The 19,826-nt window shown below is 36.2% G+C and overlaps 1 protein-coding gene across 1 annotated transcript in view; it reads left to right on the top strand.

Annotated features, from left to right (window-relative positions):
- The window catches only part of DENND4C (DENN domain containing 4C), a 474,079-nt gene that overhangs the window by 389,986 nt on the left and 64,267 nt on the right, over positions 1-19,826 (top strand). Inside the window, 3 exon segments of the mRNA XM_053702651.1 lie at positions 10,864-11,062; positions 14,706-14,951; positions 16,405-16,522. Coding sequence (XP_053558626.1) covers positions 10,864-11,062; positions 14,706-14,951; positions 16,405-16,522 — 563 coding nt within the window.

The raw sequence follows: 19,826 nt of genomic DNA on the forward strand, positions 1-19,826 counted from the left end.
TTACATCAGAACTTTGTTCCGATGTAGACAAATAAATCCTGGCGGGAAAGGGTTAACATGTTGAAGGATACAAATGCCCTTTCTTTCAGGTTCAACCACTTAAGAGTCTGTGGGTAATGAAAAGAAACACTAAAGTCAAAATTAAGCTTTCATGATTCAGATACAGCACACCATTATAAACAACTTAACAACTCACTTCTATTGTCAAAATGTGCGCATTCTTTTTATTTGCACGCTTTCTGAGGCACCAGTTACTGAGCATGTGCAAGAATTCACAGTATATACATATATTAATTTTGTTATCGGCTGATGGCTGTCACATGATACAGGTTAAAGGTTAATTCAATTAACTGAAATTTGTCAGAAAAAACTACTACTCAATTAAAATTCAAACAGAGTGCTTTTGCATTGTCTATTTATTGCGCATGTATTGATTATGTAATTCTACTGTATTTAATGGTCCTTTAATTCTACATACTTTTTTTTACATCCTATTTCCCTCTCAGTTCCAGATTCACCAGAAATTAATATGTTCTCATTTATAACAGGGATTATCAATTAGACTGAGAATTAGGGATTTCTTTCATGTAATTAGCAAGAGTCCATGAGCTAGTGACGTATGGGACTTGTGTCGTTTCTTCAAGAACATGGTTGGAGGATCAATTTACCAAAGAGTTCATTGATTCCTCAGAAAAGGGTAACCTTTTTAGGTTTCCAAATAGATTCAGTGTCCATGACTTTGTCGCTGACGGACAAGAGACGTCTGAAATTGGTTTCAGCTTGTCGAAACCTTCAGTCTCAATCATTCCCTTCGGTAGCCTTATGCATGGAAATTCTAGGTCTTATGACTGCTTGCATCGGATGCGATCCCCTTTGCTCGTTTTCACATGCGACCTCTTCAGCTTTGTATGCTGAACCAGTGGTGCAGGGATTATACAAAGATATCACAGTTAATATCTTTAAATCCGATTGTACGACACTCTCTGACGTGGTGGACAGATCACCATCGTTTAGTTCAAGGGGCTTCTTTTGTTCTTCCAACCTGGACTGTGATCTCAACAGATGCGAGTCTGACAGGTTGGGGAGCTGTATGGGGGTCTCTGACAGCGCAGGGGGTTTGGGAATCTCAGGAGGCGAGATTACCAATCAACATTTTGGAACTCCGTGCGATTTTCAGAGCTCTTCAGTCGTGGCCTCTTCTGAATAAAGAAACGTTCATTTGTTTTCAGACGGACAACCGTGGCATATGTCAATCATCAAGGGGGGACTCACAGTCCTCTGGCTATGAAAGAAGTATCTCGGATACTTGTATGGGCGGAATCCAGCTCCTGTCTAATTTCTGCGGTTCACATCCCAGGTATAGACAATTGGGAAGCGGATTATCTCAGTCGCCAGACGTTACATCCGGGCAAATGGTCCCTTCACCCAGAGGTATTTCTTCAGATTGTTGAAATCTGGGGACTTCCAGAAATAGATCTGATGGCCTCTCATCTAAACAAGAAACTTCCTAGGTATCTGTCCAGATCCAGGGATCCTCAGGCGGAGGCAGTGGATGCATTGTCACTTCCTTGGAAGTATCATCCTGCCTATATCTTTCCGCCTCTAGTTCTTCTTCCAAGAGTGATCTCCAAGATTCTAAAAGAGCGTTCGTTTGTTCTGCTGGTGGCTCCAGCATGGCCTCACAGGTTTTGGTATGCGGATCTTGTTCGGATGGCTACTTGTCAACCTTGGACTCTTCCGTTAAGACCAGACCTTCTTTCTCAAGGTCCTTTTTTCCATCAGGATCTCAAATAATTTAAATTTGAAGGTATGGAGATTGAATGCTTGATTCTCAGTCATAGAGGTTTCTCTGACTCTGTAATTAATACTATGTTACAGGCTCGTAAATCTGTGTCTAGGAAGATATATTATCGAGTCTGGAAGACTTATATTTCTTGGTGTTCTTCTCATCAATTTTCCTGGCATTCTTTTAGAATTCCTAGAATTTTACAGTTTCTTCAGGATGGTCTGGATAAAGGTTTGTCTGCAAGTTCCTTGAAAGGAGAAATTTCTGCTCTTTCTCTGCTGTTTCACAGAAAGATTGCTAATCTTCCTGATATTCATTGTTTTGTACAGGCTTTGGTTCGTATAAAACCTGTCATTAAGTCAATCTCTCCTCCTTGGAGTTTGAATTTGGTTCTGGGGGCTTTACAAGCTCCTCCGTTTGAACCTATGCATTCTCTGGATATTAAATTACTTTCTTGGAAAGTGTTGTTCCTTTTGGCCATCTCTTCTGCTAGAAGAGTTTCTGAGTTATCTGCTCTTTCTTGTGAATCTCCTTTTCTGATTTTTCATCAGGATAAGGCGGTGTTGCGGACTTCATTTAAATTTTTACCTAAAGTTGTGAATTCTAACAACATTAGTAGAGAAATTGTGGTTCCTTCATTGTGTCCTAATCCTAAGAATTCTAAGGAAAGATCGTTACATTCTTTGAATGTAGTTAGAGCTTTGAAATATTATGTTGAAGCTACTAAAGATTTCCGAAAGACTTCTAGTCTATTTGTTATTTTTTCCGGTTCCAGGAAAGGTCAGAAGGCCTCTGCCATTTCTTTTTTTTTTTTACCATTTATTTAATTTCCAGAAATGCATACAAAGTAAGTTTTAGCACATTTGCTTTTGTCGTGCACCACGCAGGGTAAATAATAATCAAAAACATAAGCATTATTCATCTATATTTTGTACAGACTGGAAGTTTTTTCTGTTTACCAAAAAAAAAAAAAAAAAAAAAAACAGAACAAAACAAACAACAAGAGAAAAAAAAAAAAAGATAGGCGGTTATAATTAGTTTCTATAGCCCAAAGGGGCAAGGATAAGGTTCTGTGTATTGACAGGATAAAGCTTAAGTATGGGATTCCAATTATTAAAAAATTCCTCAACCCTGCCTTTAGAATAGAGGCGAGTATTATATGTTTCAAAAATTATTTGTTGAAGCAACAAATTACGAAAATGTGTGAATTTAAATGCATGCGGCTCTTTCCAATTCTTAAGGATTAAAGTTCTAGTTGCCAAGATTATTGTGTTTAATATACTAATATTTTTTGGTTTCAATAATGTCTGGTGAGAATGAATAAGAAAAATTACATGGAAGGCTTGAATTTTAAACTTATCCTGATAATGCTTTTTATACCATAAATTGATCTTGCCCCAAAATTGATTGACCTTTGGACATTTAAAAAACATATGAAGCACGTCCGCATTTGTACTGCTACATTTAGGACACTTTGGGGTTATAACAGCAGAGAATTTAGCTATTTTAGCTGGGGTTAAATATGCATTGTGCAATAATTTAGTATGCGATTCTATCCAGCTGGTTGGAATGTTCAATTTTCTAAGGACTGAAACGCTGCGGCTTATATTAGAGGATTCAAATTGGGGAAAAGATTTAAGCCAAAAAGCCGACAACTTATAGAGAGGCAGCTGTGCTTGTTTTGCCAGCATTATATTATATAAAAGAGCAATAGTACATTTGCCATCCGAAATTTTTTTAATGATTTTATTTATCTCAGACCATTGATAATATTCCCCTCCATGAAACTCTTGAGAATTTATATAGTGACGTGTTTGAAAAAATGCGAATAGACTATGTTTGGGAAGTTGAAACATGTTTAAGAGATCATTGTAAGGAAGAATAACTCCCAAAGGAGAGATTAGTTGCTGAATATATTTAAGTCCTTTTTGGGCCCAGACTCGATAAATATCACAATGTATACCTGGGGTAAATTGTGGATTACCTTGTATTGGTAAAAAGGCGGAGAATCTGTAGTCTATATCCAATATCTTACAACTTTTTTGCCAGGCTATTATTATGTTTCTAAATGTTAATAAATTTGCAATATTTGTCGGTATTTTATTAACCGGGCAATGAAAAAGAGCCTTTAAGGAAAAAGGGGATATAAAATTATTTTCTATTTCTACTATAGCAATTTTGTTTGCTTCAGTGATCCAATCAAAGGCAATTTAAACTAGAGTGGCTAGATTATACATTTTAATATCTGGAAGGGACAGACCACCGTCCCTCTTATTTTGTGAGAGTTTTGCTATTGATATTCGGGGTCTGTGCCCTTTCCATAAAAATTGAGAACATGCGGAATAAAATTTGCGTATCTCTTTATTGGGAATAAAAACTGGAAGATTTTGTAGTATATATAATATACGTGGAAATATTATCAATTTGATTAAATTTATTCGCGCTATAAGAGATAAAGGAAGGGAAGCCCAATTTTTCAAATCAGCAATAGCTTTTTCTAATATTGGTATAAAATTTAATTTGTACCACAAATTCGGGTTTTTATGTAGTGTTATGCCAAGATATTTAATGCTATCTGTGTTTTTAAAAGGATGGTTTAGATAGCTTCCTCTCTTTTTTTGTATCCACAGAATTTCACTTTTTTGAGCATTAATTTTATAGCCCGAGAAAGAACTAAAAAAAGTCAGATGTTTAAGAATTATCGGGATAGAATTAGCCGAGTTTTCTAAAAATATAAGCAAGTCATCCGCGTAAAGCGATAGTTTAAAAGTCATAGAGCCAATCTGAATTCCTGATAGTTTTTGTCGTAGCCAAATGGCCAGGGGTTCGATAGAAATGTTAAACAATAGGGGGGATAATGGACACCCTTGTCTTGTACCTCGACCAAGAAAAATTTTATCGGACAAAATACCGTTTATAAGCAATGAGGAATATGGGTTAGAATAAATTTTTGAGATAAATTTGGCAAAATGTCCTTTGATACCAAAATGGTCCAATGAACATAGTAGATGGTCCCAGGATATGGTGTCAAAAGCCTTTTCGGCGTCTACGGATAGGATAGCTTTATCTGAACCTGTTTCCTTTTGAAAGGGATCCTGGTTCCAAAAATAGTCTAATACAATTTCAGCTCTACGGAGATTAGAGGATACATTACGGCCGTACATAAACCCAGTTTGATCTGCATGGATTATTTTATGCAAAAGATTTTTCAATCTGTTGGCTAAAATAGTAAGGAGAATTTTGTAATCCGCATTTAGCACGGATATGGGTCTGTATGATGAGGGAAGTTCAGGGTCCTTATCTTTTTTGTGAATGAGAGTTATATTTGCAGTTGAGAAATAGTTCGATATTGTGGAATCAGATAGGAAATAATTATTATAGAATACCTGCAGAAATGTCACTAATTCTTCAGAGAGAGCTTTATAAAACTCTATTGGAATCCCGTCTGGCCCCGCTGCCTTATTCATTTTTGCATTTTTAATAGCTGACACTATTTCTTGCGTAGAAATTGGATTATTAAGTATTTCTAAGTCTATTGCAGATAATTGAGAAATTTTTAAATTAGCCCAAAATATATCTCTGTTGAGGGTATCTATGTCTTGTATTGCATATAATTTCTGAAAATGATTAAAAAATGCAGTTCTAATATCTTGATTCTCAGTATATCTTGTCTGATTAACTTTAATAGCCGGCACAAAGTTCCTACTTTTATCATTCTTGACAATTTGTGCAAGATATTTGGCTGAGTATCCATATCGCCCTTTGAATCGATTAGAAAGTTTGTTTTCTGCCTCTAAACATTGTTGTTTGATAAAAACGTCTCTTGCCGTTCTGCTTTCCCTATATACTGACCAGTTACGTCTAGTGGGTTGCAATTTATATCTGTTAAAAGAGTTCTTTACCTGATTGTATAGTTGCTTTTCTTTTAATAGCCATTTTTTTTTTGTAATGAACCATATAGGCCTTAAGTTGTCCTCTAAGGACCGCTTTAAAGGCTTCCCAAAAAATTTCTATTTTATTGTAGTAAGAAAGATTATTCCGACAATAGTCTTGCCACTGGATCTTTAACCACTGTATAAATTTATTATTACTCAAGAGATAACGAGGAAAACTAAAACTATAAGAGCTTGCTCTTTGGCCTGAATAAATATCGAGTGAAATTATCGCATGGTCTGTGATAAGAATATCATGAATTTTGGGTATAAAATCTGACAGAAGTATTTGTTCTGAGATAAGAATATAGTCAATTCTGGAAAATGTGGTGTATGATTTAGACTCACAAGAAAAGGAGGAGACATCAGGAAATTTGATTCTCCAAATATCATTGAGTTTGAGAGAGAGACAAAAATTCTTAAAATATTTAGTAGATTTATTGGCATATTTTTTATTCATAAAAAGTCTATCCATTTTAGGGCACAGAACCATATTGAAGTCTCCTCCAACTACCAGTCTGGTGCTACAATATGGAAATAATTTCTTTTGGATTGTATCCCAAAATGGTCTAGCAAAGTAGTTTGGACCATAGATATTACAAAGAGTATAGGGAGAACCATTTATAGTTATATGTAATATTATAAACCTATTACCAGGGTCCAATTCTGTAGCTGTAACTTGATAGTCTAACTTTTTATTAATTAAGATTGCTACACCACATTTGCGATTAGTACATGGGGTCGCTATGACTTTACCTACCCATCGTGTCTTAAGTTTAGGGAGTTCATTAACTTTGAGCCGTGTTTCTTGTAAAAATACAATGTCGGGTAAATGTTTACCTAATTGAACTATTATCTGTTTTCGTTTCATGGGAGATGTTATTCCGCGAACATTCCAGGATAGGATTTTAATTGATGCTGACATTTCTATATATTACCAAAAAAAAAAAAAAATGAATCAATATAATATAAAAAGAAAGAAGAGAGAAAAAACAAACAAAAAAAAAAAAGTCTAAGTAGGGGAATCCCCTATCTGTAAACACGGGGAAGTGTATTGTATCATATGCAACATCATTTTTAAAACTAAAAAAAGTGTACAAAAAAATATATTTGACAGTTGTTTCCATTGCACACAGTATAAATAATACCAATTGTACCAAATGTTTATGTTTTATTATCTCTCAGAAAGTTTCTGGCTTCTTGACTATTATTTAAAGTGTCTATTTTACCGTTGTTTTCTACAATAATTTTAGCAGGGTATACCATTCTTACTTTATAACCATTATCTAAAAGTTGTGGGAAGAATGGAGACATCTCCCTCCTTTTAATTTGTGTCTCGTTAGAAAAATCTTGAAATAATAATAACTTATAATTATCAATAACCAGGGGTGAGTTTTTACGATAGAGTTGGAGATATTCTAGCTTATCTTGAAAGTTTAACATTTTAAATATGACCATCCTGTCTCGAGGGGACCCATCTTGATTTAGTCTCTTTGGGCCTACTCTGTGTGCCCTTTCTATAGCGATTGGCAGCTTTTCTTTAGTAAATCCTAGGATTTGAGGGAGTAACTGTGAAGTAACATATAAAAGATCAGAGTAGGCCGGGATCTCTGGGAGACCTAACAATCTTAAATTGTTGCGCCTAGCGCGATTTTCAATATCTTCCATCCTATTTGTTAGTAGTGCTATTTTATGATCATGTTTATTGACCATTTCTTCCTGCGTATTTATCTGATCCTCTACCCCCGATATCCGGTCTTCTGCTTCCCCAAGCCTAGATGCAAATTGCTTTAACTCCCCTGCTATAGCTGATATTTCAGCTGTGATCCCACTTAATTCTTTTTTTATACTGTCAAGTTGGGGTGAGAAAAACTCAGATAATTGTCTCATCAAAAAGGGATTATCTGGGTCAGATGTGATTTCAATACTATTATCCAGACTTTTGGGCTTCTTATCTTTTGCCTTAGGTGGCATTGTAGGTGAACGTGTGTTAGTGTGTGTTAGGAATTTTTCCATATACACAGGGGTGAACAAAAGTTACTTCTTTAGCTGAGCACACAGCCCAGATTATTGTGTGGTGAGAAAAAAAAAAAAAAAAAAAAAAATGTATTAACTTAACTTATATAACTTATATATTTCTTAATTGTTCCTGTGAAAACCTGTGGAACTAGTGCAAAAAAAAAAAAAAAGAAAAATTTGTGCACAGTGTAGATATAGGCCACCTATATAATAATATATAATTTGTAATGACTCCTTGTAATAATGCTGGATCTAAGCTGATTTTAACTGAAAGGGTGTATAAATTACCCTCTTTACTTGATACAATTAATTAGATACTCCAAATTAATAACCTAAACAGATTTAGCAGGTAACCAAGTTATTGAATAAAATATGGGCGAGTTTAAGCTATAGTATAAACTTCACAACTTTCCAGATATGCAAAAGAACAACAACAACCAAATACTCAAAAGATATTATTTTAAGTTGAAGTAAATGTCCATCTAAAAAAAAAGAAAAAAATAAGTGTCCTTTAATGAAGCTGGTTTAGGCTTATTATAGCCTCAGATAGAGGTGGCAAATAAAAGTTATTTATCTCCTTATTTTAACACAGTCTATTGATAGTGACTTAAAAAGGAGAAACAGTGAGCCCAACTCAATGGAGTATATTTCCTTAATTTCCTTAGTAATTGTTTTACAACTTCTCCTCTGGGTTTTTTTCACTCTATCCCAAAAAAAAGGTTGACAATAATATTTGTCCCAGAGACTTAAAAATCTCAGGTATAGACTGTTTGTTGCCTTCTTATCACCAGTGGTATATACCTTTGTATGCCATCAGAATATAGACGCAAAACAGTACCTTTCCTTCCAAGGGACTTCTCTTAACCTGCGCTCCGACTGCTGAGAAGCTGGCCAACTAATTACGGATCCCTCCGATATTCAATTGGCCTGCCTCGATCAGCGTCCAGCAGATGAGTTTGCCGAGGTCATCAGGGGGCTCTTGGTTTGCAGCCGCTCCAGCCCACTCCACCTCCGAAGCCAAGCCGCACTCCAACAAGATCTGTGCAGTCTCCGCAGCGTCTACTGCTGCGTCTTTAGCTGGCAAGTAATTAAGGAAGCAAAATCAACGTCTCACAGTTTTAATCCGAATCGCCAGGAACTGACAGTTAACAGCTACTCCAGCCTCTTCAATTGCTCTGATTATGCGCCGTCTGACTTAGTGCACAACCGGTACCAGCTTTGTGCCTACAGGGAAATACACCTCCCGGTGTGGCGTATGGGCAGGTACGCCTCTCTGCCCGAAAACAACTTCCTCCACGGGCTATAGAAAACTCGATAGCACTCTGATGCCCAACGTGTCTCGCTACCATGTAGCGTGCCTACGGGCTACTGGATATGGGGTCCGGTGTAATCTTGTGGAGCATCCACCTCGAGAACGCCGTCTCGCACCTCTCCTGTACGCTCCTCCCCAAACGGAAGTCCATACTGGAGCTGATCTGCCATTTCTTTGGCGTCTTGGTTAAAGTCTTTGATTCATCATGCTTATGTCGAGTCGGGTAAAACTCCGCCTCAAAGGATTACAGCTCATTCTACTAGGTCAGTTTATACTTCCTGGGCGTTTAGGAATGAAGCTTCGGTTGATCAGATTTGCAAAGCAGCAACTTGGTCTTCTTTGCATACTTTTACTAAATTCTACCATTTTGATGTGTTTTCTTCTTCTGAAGCAGTTTTTGGTAGAAAGGTACTTCAGGCAGCTGTTTCAGTTTGATTCTTCTGCTTATAATTTCAGTTTTTTTCATTATAAGATTTAAACTTTATTTTGGGGTGTGGATTATTTTTCAGCGGAATTGGCTGTCTTTATTTTATCCCTCCCTCTCTAGTGACTCTTGCATGGAAGTTCCACATCTTGGGTATTTATTATCCCATACGTCACTAGCTCATGGACTCTTGCTAATTACATGAAAGAAAACATAATTTATGTAAGAACTTACCTGATAAATTCATTTCTTTCATATTAGCAAGAGTCCATGAGGCCCACCCTTTTTTGTGGTGGTTATGATTTTTTTGTATAAAGCACAATTATTCCAATTCAATATTTTTTATGCTTTCGCACTTTTTTCTTATCACCCCACTTCTTGGCTATTCGTTAAACTGATTTGTGGGTGTGGTGAGGGGTGTATTGGTAGGCATTTTGAGGTTTGGGAAACTTTGCCCCTCCTGGTAGGAATGTATATCCCATACGTCACTAGCTCATGGACTCTTGCTAATATGAAAGAAATGAATTTATCAGGTAAGTTCTTACATAAATTATGTTTTTCAGTCCTCAAGGAACCCTTAAAGTCATGGAGTATTTCCCTTCATTAGCTCAATCATTCTAGGGGGCCGATTTACTAATTTGCGGACTGATATAAACCTCTGTAGCGGATCATGTCCGCCACACATCGATAAATGGAGACAGCATATGCTGTCGGCATTTATCATTGCACAAGCATTTCTCGTGAAATGCTTGTGCAATACTGCCCCCTGCCCATTTGCGGCCAACCGACCCAATCGTATCAGATCGGGCTGCTTGCTGTCCGCCACCTCAGCTGTGGCGGACGAGTTAAGGAGCGGCGGTCTTAAGACCGCTGCTTCTTAACTTCCGCTTCAGGCGGAATCCGCTGCTTCATAAATCGACCCCTAGATGTCTCACCTGTGCTCAGGTACAGAAATTATAGTGGTCCTCAAGGGCTGGAATTGAGAAACACTGATTTAGAATATGTAGAAATTGATTTAGTAACAGAATCATCAATCTTTTATTAATTAAAAATATATCTAGAAAGGTTATTAATCTTTTATTAAACAATGAAAAATCAGAGCTTCCCAAAAGAAATTTACTAGAGTCACATTTTAAATTATCACATTATCTGTCTTCATATGTTTTTAAGAAACATTCTATTTTAAGAGTTGCGAAGTATAGTTATGTTTTAAACCTTTCGTTTTTTAAATTGTTCAGTAAATTGTCTGGAGCTTTTAACTTTTGAGTAAGAAAATCAGATATTTTTTTTTTAAAACTTTTTTGCTTGTTGTTCCATATGAAAAAAAGTTACTCTTTACCCCAATAAATGTACACAAAATAGCTTTCTGATCTAATTTTGTTTTATTTAGTGCAAATGACACCCAGGGTGCAGATGGTGAAGATTCAACAACGGTAAAAACCACATCCATCAGTGGTGCAACAAAGAGAGTATCCTCACTGACAAGGAGTAACAGTGTGGGAGGACCTCTACAGAATTTTGACTTATCCCAGAAGCCTTCTCATGGAGTATCCACTGTTAGCCTTCCTAATAGTCTGCAGGAAGTTGTGGTATGAACTCTGGTAGACCTGTTATAGAAAATAGAAACATATTTTGTTGGCTGATAATCAAGTGGCTGATCTTCCTCTCTACATGGTACACTTCAGCTTTCATAGATTTGTCTGCCCATGACCCCATTATATGGAATTTCATTTTTTTTTCACTCCTCTAGATATGTATTTTTTATATAACGTTTTTGAGTATTTATATACTATTATCTCTTTACTTTCTACTGATACTTGTACAACTAAAGAGAGTTGTGGAAAAAGATACACAAATAGCACTCAGATCCCATAAAAATGTAACATAGATACTTTAATAGGTATACTTTAAAAATGGGTACTCTAAAATTAGCTAGCGAATAAAGGATTGGTCAGCATATTTCGCCCTGGGAAATATTCACCAGCATTGCGTAATATATTAAGGTGATGGTCAGGTATTGTATTGGGATTAGTGTTGGGAAACCAAAGATATTATGGTTCCTCAATTTTATTCCAATATACACTTAGAAAGTCTGTGTCTGGCTAGAAGTTGAACCACTCTGTTGTGCTATGGATCAAAGCCAAATTTATTCTCTTTGCATACATTCCGATCCTGGGCAATTATACACCACTGAACCTGTCTGTATTATACTGGTAAAAGGTGCTTGTAATTCATATTATAGCGTGTTGATAAATGTTCTACTGATTATTGTTACTATAGTGAACTGTTGAAATTTACTATTTCCTCGTCCTTTTAGTACCACTATAATGGTCTTCCTTATTTATCGCTCCCCTAATTAATATGATAGTTAATAACTAAGGTATCTCTGCTGAGGTCAACAGATACTTTCTAGTAAAAACTGCTTAACATGACTAGTAGACTTGGGTTGTATGCTATATCAGCGGTGTCTTTTGTACTTATTATTATATTTTTAGTTGAATACATTGAACGATTACATAGTTTGTATGAATCTATTTAGTAATCTCCCATATGAGTAGGCTATGTAAAATAAATATATATATATATATCATAAAGTTTTGTCCAATACATTTGATAACCTAAATCGTCCCATTTAATTAAATACTATCCGGAGAGGAGGTCGTATTTTACATAGCCTACTCATATGGTAGATTACTAAATAGATTCATACCAACTACGTAAACGTTCAATGTATTCAGCTAAAAATATAATAATAAGTACAAAAGACACCGCTGATATATCGCATACAACCCAAGTCTACTAGTCATATTAAGCAGTTTTTACTAGAAAGTATCTGTTGGCCTCAGCAGAGATACCTTAGTTATTAACTATCACACCATTTAGCAACATCGCTTATCTATATTCCCTTTATGTCATCACTTTGTGTAATCCTCCAACACAAGATTTGCCACACAGCTCTCATATTAATTAGGGGAGCGATAAATAAGGAAGACCATTATAGTGGTACTAAAAGGACGAGGAAATAGTACATTTCAGCAGCTCACTATAGTAACAATAATCAGTAGAACATTTATCAACACGCTATAATATGAATTACAAGCACCTTTTACCAGTATAATACAGACAGGTTCAGTGGTGTATAATTGCCCAGGATCGGAATGTATGCAAAGAGAATAAATTTGGCTTTGATCCATAGCACAACAGAGTGGTTCAACTTCTAGCCAGACACAGACTTACTAAGTGTATATTGGAATAAAATTGAGGAACCATAATATATTTGGTTTCCCAACACTAATCCCAATACAAGACCTGACCATCACCTTAATATATTACGCAATGCTGGTGAATATTTCCCAGGGCGAAATATGCTGACCAATCCTTTATTCGCTAGCTAATTTTAGAGTACCCATTTTTAAAGTATACCTATTAAAGTTTATTTTTAATTAATTTTTTTTATGTTAACCTCCCATATCTATGTTACATTTTTATGGGATTTGAGTGCTATTTGTGTATCTTTTTCTACAAGTATCAGTGTTTGTTTGTACACAGCACCTATGGGCTATCGTTATATTCTATAAGGCTAAGTGTGCATTGCTACAAGCCCATCCCAGCTTATTTGAATTAGCAGTGCCATCACTCTTGTCTCTTTAAAACAATAGTTCTCTTTACTTTCTACTCACATTACTTCCCGATTTCCTTTAGTTATCAAATTTACTTTGTTCTCTTGGATTTATCAATCCTCAACAAAGAATTATTCCCCTTTAAATGGATATGTAGTTAAATTATTATCTTTTTTGTTTAATCTGCATAAGGTATTTCCTAAATATATTGATTGTTTTTGTTTCACTAAATAAGTATTTCTTAGCTAAATAACCCAGCCTTTTCTTCTCATGCATGCAGAGGCATATCCTTCTTCACCAATAGAGCTGTAGGCATTATCCTTATCAGCAAGTGAGCCATAATAGGAAGTACATTAACTAACTTCTATCTATTTTCAGTTTAAACAGATATTTCCATACATTGTTTTCAGGCAAAAAAATATATATTTTCATTCAGTATGTTTAAATGCATCTGTTTTATATGCATGGTTTATTTAAGGCCCCTGCTGTTCCTGTTGGATACCTTTTTATTTCTGTGCTGTAGGAAGGATTGTTGGTTCCCTGTCCTCCTGTGTACAAATTGAGAGGTTACCTGAGCTGTATCTTTCTTTTTTTCACAATTATTTTTATTTTTAAGTCTGCAGCATGAACTTTTGGACACTATATAAACTAAGCTTGGTACCTCATTTGCATATAGCGTTTTTACTTTGGACGTCCAATCTAATTATATATTGCATTTTTAACAATCTGTGGTGTTATAGAATTTATAACGCCTGATTTGCGACAGTCTCTTGTTTCAGGGGATTACACCCTCTGCACATTAGCACTGATAAAATTACTTTTTGGACTTCAGAATATATATATTTTTTACTTCACATATTTTTGGTACTCCATATATATATTTATTTTTTATAAATAAGTATATTTTTTGATCTTCACTTATTATTTTACTTGATATATCATCCTCATTATATGATTTGCACTCCAGATTTTTAAGCACCGGTATTTCTTTTTGTATTAAAGAGACACTGAACCCAAATTTTTTCTTTTGTGATTCAGATAAAGCATGCAATTTTAAGCAACTTTCTAATTTACTCCTATTATCAAATTGTCTTCATTCTCTTGGTATCTTTATTTGAAATGCAAGAATGTAAGTTTAGATGCCGGACCATTTTTGGTGAACAACCTCGGTTGTTCTTGCCGATTGGTGGATAAATTCATCCACCAATAAACAATTGCTTTCCATGGTTCTGAACCAAAAAAAATAGCTCAGATACCTTCTTTTTCAAATAAAGAAAGCAAGAGAACGAAGACAAAATGATAATAAGAGTAAATTAGAAAGTTGCTTAAAATTGCATGCACTATCTGAATCACAAAAGAAAAAACGTGGGTTCAGTGTCCCTTTAAGGCAGAAAACAGTAATTACTTTTACTAGAAGCATTTGACCTTTCTATCCCTTTAATGTAAATCAAATATCACAATTATTCAATTAATTAACACTATTATTTAAAATGTTATGGTTCTACCCTTTTGCAAAGTACTTTTGAAGGGGGTAATCATTGTAATGTTCCTATTAATTCATTGCACATGAAGGAATATTTACTTCTGACTAAAACCTGTTGCTGTATTTTAGGATCCTTTGGAAAAGCGTCACAATCCTCCCCCTGTCTCTGTACCTTACCTTAGTCCCCTTGTACTGCGTAAAGAGCTGGAATCCCTATTGGAGAATGAAGGAGACCAGGTCATCCACACATCTACTTTTATCAACCAGCACCCCATCATATTCTGGAACCTAGTCTGGTACTTTAGACGCTTGGACCTGCCTAGTAACCTGCCTGGGCTTATTCTCACTTCTGAGCACTGTAATGGAGGGGTGCAGGTGGGTACTGACTTCATTTTAATATTAAGTGCTGCTCAAGTGTTGTTACAGGTTTCTCTGCAAAACTGGACCTAAGTACTGATTGACTAATAAGAGTTTACACTTAAATATTTGGGAATTTGCACTTATGTTTTGGGAAACCGTCTTATTCCTTTGCATTTATTTAGACTGATTCCTCTTGGAGGTTTGCAAGCAATTATACACAATTTTATTGCCAAAAAGCACATCTAGATGTGCCAAAAAAGATTGCTGTGCCTCCACTTTCTTTCTTTTTTTTATATATTTAAGTCCACCAATGTATAAGAATATACAACATGGTTATTGAGCAGCCATGCAGGGCGAAAAGAAAATAGCTTACATAGAATACACTTAAGTTAAACATCATACATTAAAGAATTATCATTTAACAATTTATTCTCACATGATCTCTTCTGTAGACTACTATGAGTGCAGAAGGAGGTATACAATGTTGTTTTCCCCCCCTTTTTTAACCTGTTAACAAAAACCAAAATATCACTCATAAGAGAAGAAAGGGGGGGGGGAGAATATTCCCCTCCCTCCTCTCCCACCGACTCGACCACCCTCTGCCTCTCCGAATTCCCTCATATTAACCAAATGCCCATAGTGACATATTAACCAAATGCCAAACATTTCTCTAAGATCCAGGGACTGAAAAGAGTCAGATTTATGTAATTGAAGTGTAAGCATGTATTGAGTTGTTATTGGGAAAGAGAGGATAATTTTAAGCAATTTCGAGAAAAAAAATTGCAATCTGCGTCTCTTAAAATGTTGTGACGTTAAACTGTTCGAAAATAATCTGAGTTTGAATATTTTTAAGTGCTATTTAATAAGTAGTTTGCATACTAACTTCTCATTCATACATCTTTATTGAATTATTTAAACACAGAGGCACAACACACACATAATAAATTTAAAAAATATTTAAACTCCTTCTCTTGAAAATATTTGCACTGTCTCTGAATAGTATTATAAACAATCTATTGCTCTATTTCCGCTATAGAGATTTGCTTATTTTAAAATATTATTGGATTGCATCTATCTAGGCTAAGCTACTTCTATAGCGGGATCTTTGATTATCATTATGCTGGCTATTATACCTGAGGCAGATTTTATTGAGCTAAGGAGTAAGCTATGGTTAAAAAAAAAAAAGAGGTCTGTGCTCCTGACATGTGCGCTCCTGACGCGCGTTTACTCTATTAATGCATTATACTTTCAGCTTCTAATTACCGCTAGAATATCATTGGATTTGGCTGGTCCCAAAAACAGTGCAACATCCTCATTATAGCTCTGTAGTTCCATGTTTATCTGCAAAAACATATCGGAGCTAACGGTAAACTTATATCTGACCAAGACACGTATGGCTTGTAGTATAACCATTTTATTATCAGCAGGACTTGTTAATTTGTGCATTTATTCCTGATCTTTTCTACAGCTCCCACAGTCCTCTCTGTCTCAAGACAGCAAGTTGGTTTACATCCAGTTGTTGTGGGACAATATCAACCTACACCATGAGCCTGGGGAGTCTCTCTACGTCAAATGGAGGAATTTAGGTAAGATATACTAGTGTGTCAGTAGTGATACGCTGGCTTTTTTCCCACTACAATGAAGCCTGCTGACTACTCAGCCCTAACCTCAACAAAACTGACCAGGGCTGACCTGCTCCCCTTTTAAATGGATAATCTAGTGCAAAAATTGCATGTTCAAATTTGTTAAAGCATGTTATGTTTTTGTGTTTAAACCCAAGAGTTAAATAAATAGCAAAACAATTGCTCCCTGCACTACCGGTCCCAAAAAGCATCTCCAAAAGGTGAATAAAGATAAATAATATAAAATAAATTATTGTACAAATATTAAAAGCACAAGCATAGTGCCATAAAAATGATAGGCCATCCATTGATTGTCCCTGTCAAAGGATGCGGCATGCCATAGTCGTTTCAGGCTTGCTCCCTGCTCTTGTTCAATGACATAAGTGAGCACCCTGACTGGGACACATTTTTAGGAACTATCACTGATTATAACAGCTGAAACAAATTTCTTAAAGAGATATATAAACATTAATCTTACTGTATATTAGCAACATGTGGACAAAAATAAAGGGAAAAATAATAATGATAGTAATGAAAATTACAATATTTTAGTATAGGTGTATGTGAATGTAACATGTTGAGTGATAAAAAAATATATATATGTGAGGGAAGAAAATTAATAATGATGAGTGCGGATAAATAAATGTGTGTGTATATACAGTGTGTATATATATATATATATATATATATATATATATATATATATATATATATATATATATAGTGTGTGTGTATATATATATATATAGTGTGTGTGTGTATATATATATATATATATATATATATATGTGTGTATATATATATATATATATATATATATACAGTATCTCACAAAAGTGAGTACACCCCTCACATTTTTTTATTTTTTTATTATTATTTTATTTTTGATAGGACATACATAATGAATAAACAGAGTACAAAAGATAGATGACATAAAAGGTAATTTCACCTGTTGTGATAAAGCACTTGTAAACAAACTGTCCTCTTTCTGGTCCCTTAAAAAGTCTTTCGTAATCACTTTTGGATTACTAGTACATAAGCATTCTTTTAAACATAGGGATTTTAAGATAAGGGGAAACAAAAACTTAAGATTGCTCCCAAACCACATATCTACCGGCGTGATTGCATACTGGATTATCATAAGTGATAGTTGAGCAAGGCTGCTGAGTGATCATACTGCAGTGAAAAAAAAGGGGAGTGTTTGCCACTTGTGGGGATTTGTAATATGTAGGCATGGGTTAGTTTCCATATAGTTATAGAGCATGTTATGCAAGGAATCTGTTCTCATGTTAACCATTAAAGTAATATAGCCTGGGAGATGTTCTGGGGTAATTTATATTCACTGTGTACTAATGTGAACTGTTATATGGTGAGGTACATTGAGACTATGTGGCTAATTAGTAAAGCCCGCAAGTTAAATTGCAGAGTGGGTCCGTTCTGCCATGTGTTATATAAAGGAACATTTTGAGGTTGAAATTAATACAACAGAAAATTCAGATGTTAAAAGTAAGAGAAACGTTCAAAGACTGAGTAAACAATTCGAACATTAAATGGTTATATTATATGATAACTTTTAAGGATTAACCCCCACTGTCCAGCTCTTTTTTATAGGCATTTGGCTGGGATTGAGATATAAACATTTCCAACGTGATGTTTTTGTAGCATGGAGTCTTTAATTTATATTGAGATCGCACTGGGGTGTCAACACTTCTCCTGCTAGCCTCTGCTTGCTGCTTCATCGTGATAGTGGATGAACCGATCAGTACCTGGTGTCCAGGGTAAATTGCTTTACAGAGCGGATCTCCCACCTGTCCATACCCAGATAATAAAGTCCAATCTTCTAAATTAGCTAACATGAATGCCCCAGAAGCCATTGCTAGGTTAGATCATGTGATTGCCCTCATATTAGGTGATAGATACTTCCATCTCACAGCCCCCGGTGAGCAAAGGGGTTCTGAAAAAAAATGTGGCTCCTCAGTGGGAGCGGGTTGTAATAGAGTCACAGCATATTTTAATCTCCCCGTGGATATTACCTCCGAGATAAATGTAGTGACAGGAGGGTTCAGGACCTTAGAGAGATGTGCTCGGTCTACAACTTGTACGCTTTGCGATGAGGAAGTGATGATTCCTGGCTCCGAGTTGTCAGCGTGAACAGTGGGGTTTATGTAAGAGGGGTCTTGTCAGAACTGAGGGGCTGCTCCTTCACAAGTAAGTTCTACCCCGCCAGCGGAATGAGCAAGTGGCAATCTAGTTGCATCTGTGCCATCGACACCTGGGTTGCGCCATTTCTCCTCGTGTGTTGCGGTGTGCTGCTCACAATTCCCTTCACGCACATGCTGGATTGGTAGATCCGCAGCTTCTAGCTCTGAGCCAGGCCAGCATTTTTGCATGATTCTCAGCCATATAGCCTCCAGTCTGGCGAATCTTTCGTCTGTGGCCAGTTGTACCATGGCTTCTGATATGACCGCCATTTTTGCGACACCCTCACGACCCGATGCTGTCAATCTGGAAGCCAATTTTTAGCAAGAGGTCTATGGTTTCAGGTGTTAAGTGTGGTTGGGAGCAGCTGATGTGTAAAAGATTCAGTATGTCAGGTTTTATCTGACTTAACTGTTAACCCGGTTCTCCCGGTGGGGGGGGGGGGGAGATGTTACCTAGAAGTAGGCCGCTGCCTTAGGTCTTATCTTTCTGATCTGCGATCTCGGTGTCATATAAACAGCAAAGATATATAGCGATAAAGCAACTAGTAGTGAGGATGTAGTTTCTTTATATAATTCTTTCTGTTAAGGTACAATAATCAGCGGATTATTGGGTATTCTACCAGAGCTCTCAGAAGATGCGTCTTATCCAGAACGCTGCACGGCCAAGCCCCCCACCCCTCACATTTTTGTAAATATTTTATTATATCTTTTCATGTGACAACACTAAAGAAATTACACTTTGCTACACTGTAAAGTAGTGAGTGTTCAGCCTGTATAACAGTGTAAATTTGCTGTCCCCTCAAAAAAACTCAACACACAGCCATTAATGTCTAAACCATTGGCAACAAAAGTGAGTACACCCCTAAGTGGAAATGTCCGAATTGGGCCCAAAGTGTCAATATTTTGTGTGGCCACCATTATTTTCTAGCACTTAACCCTCTTGGGAATGTAGTTCACTAGAGCTTCACAGGTTGCCACTGGAGTCCTCTTCCACTCCTCCATGATGACATCATGGAGCTGGTGGATGTTAGAGCCCTTGCGCTCCCCCACATTCCGTTTGAGGATGC

Source organism: Bombina bombina, chromosome 2 (assembly GCF_027579735.1).
Source record: "Bombina bombina isolate aBomBom1 chromosome 2, aBomBom1.pri, whole genome shotgun sequence".
Taxonomy (NCBI): Eukaryota; Metazoa; Chordata; class Amphibia; order Anura; family Bombinatoridae; genus Bombina; species Bombina bombina.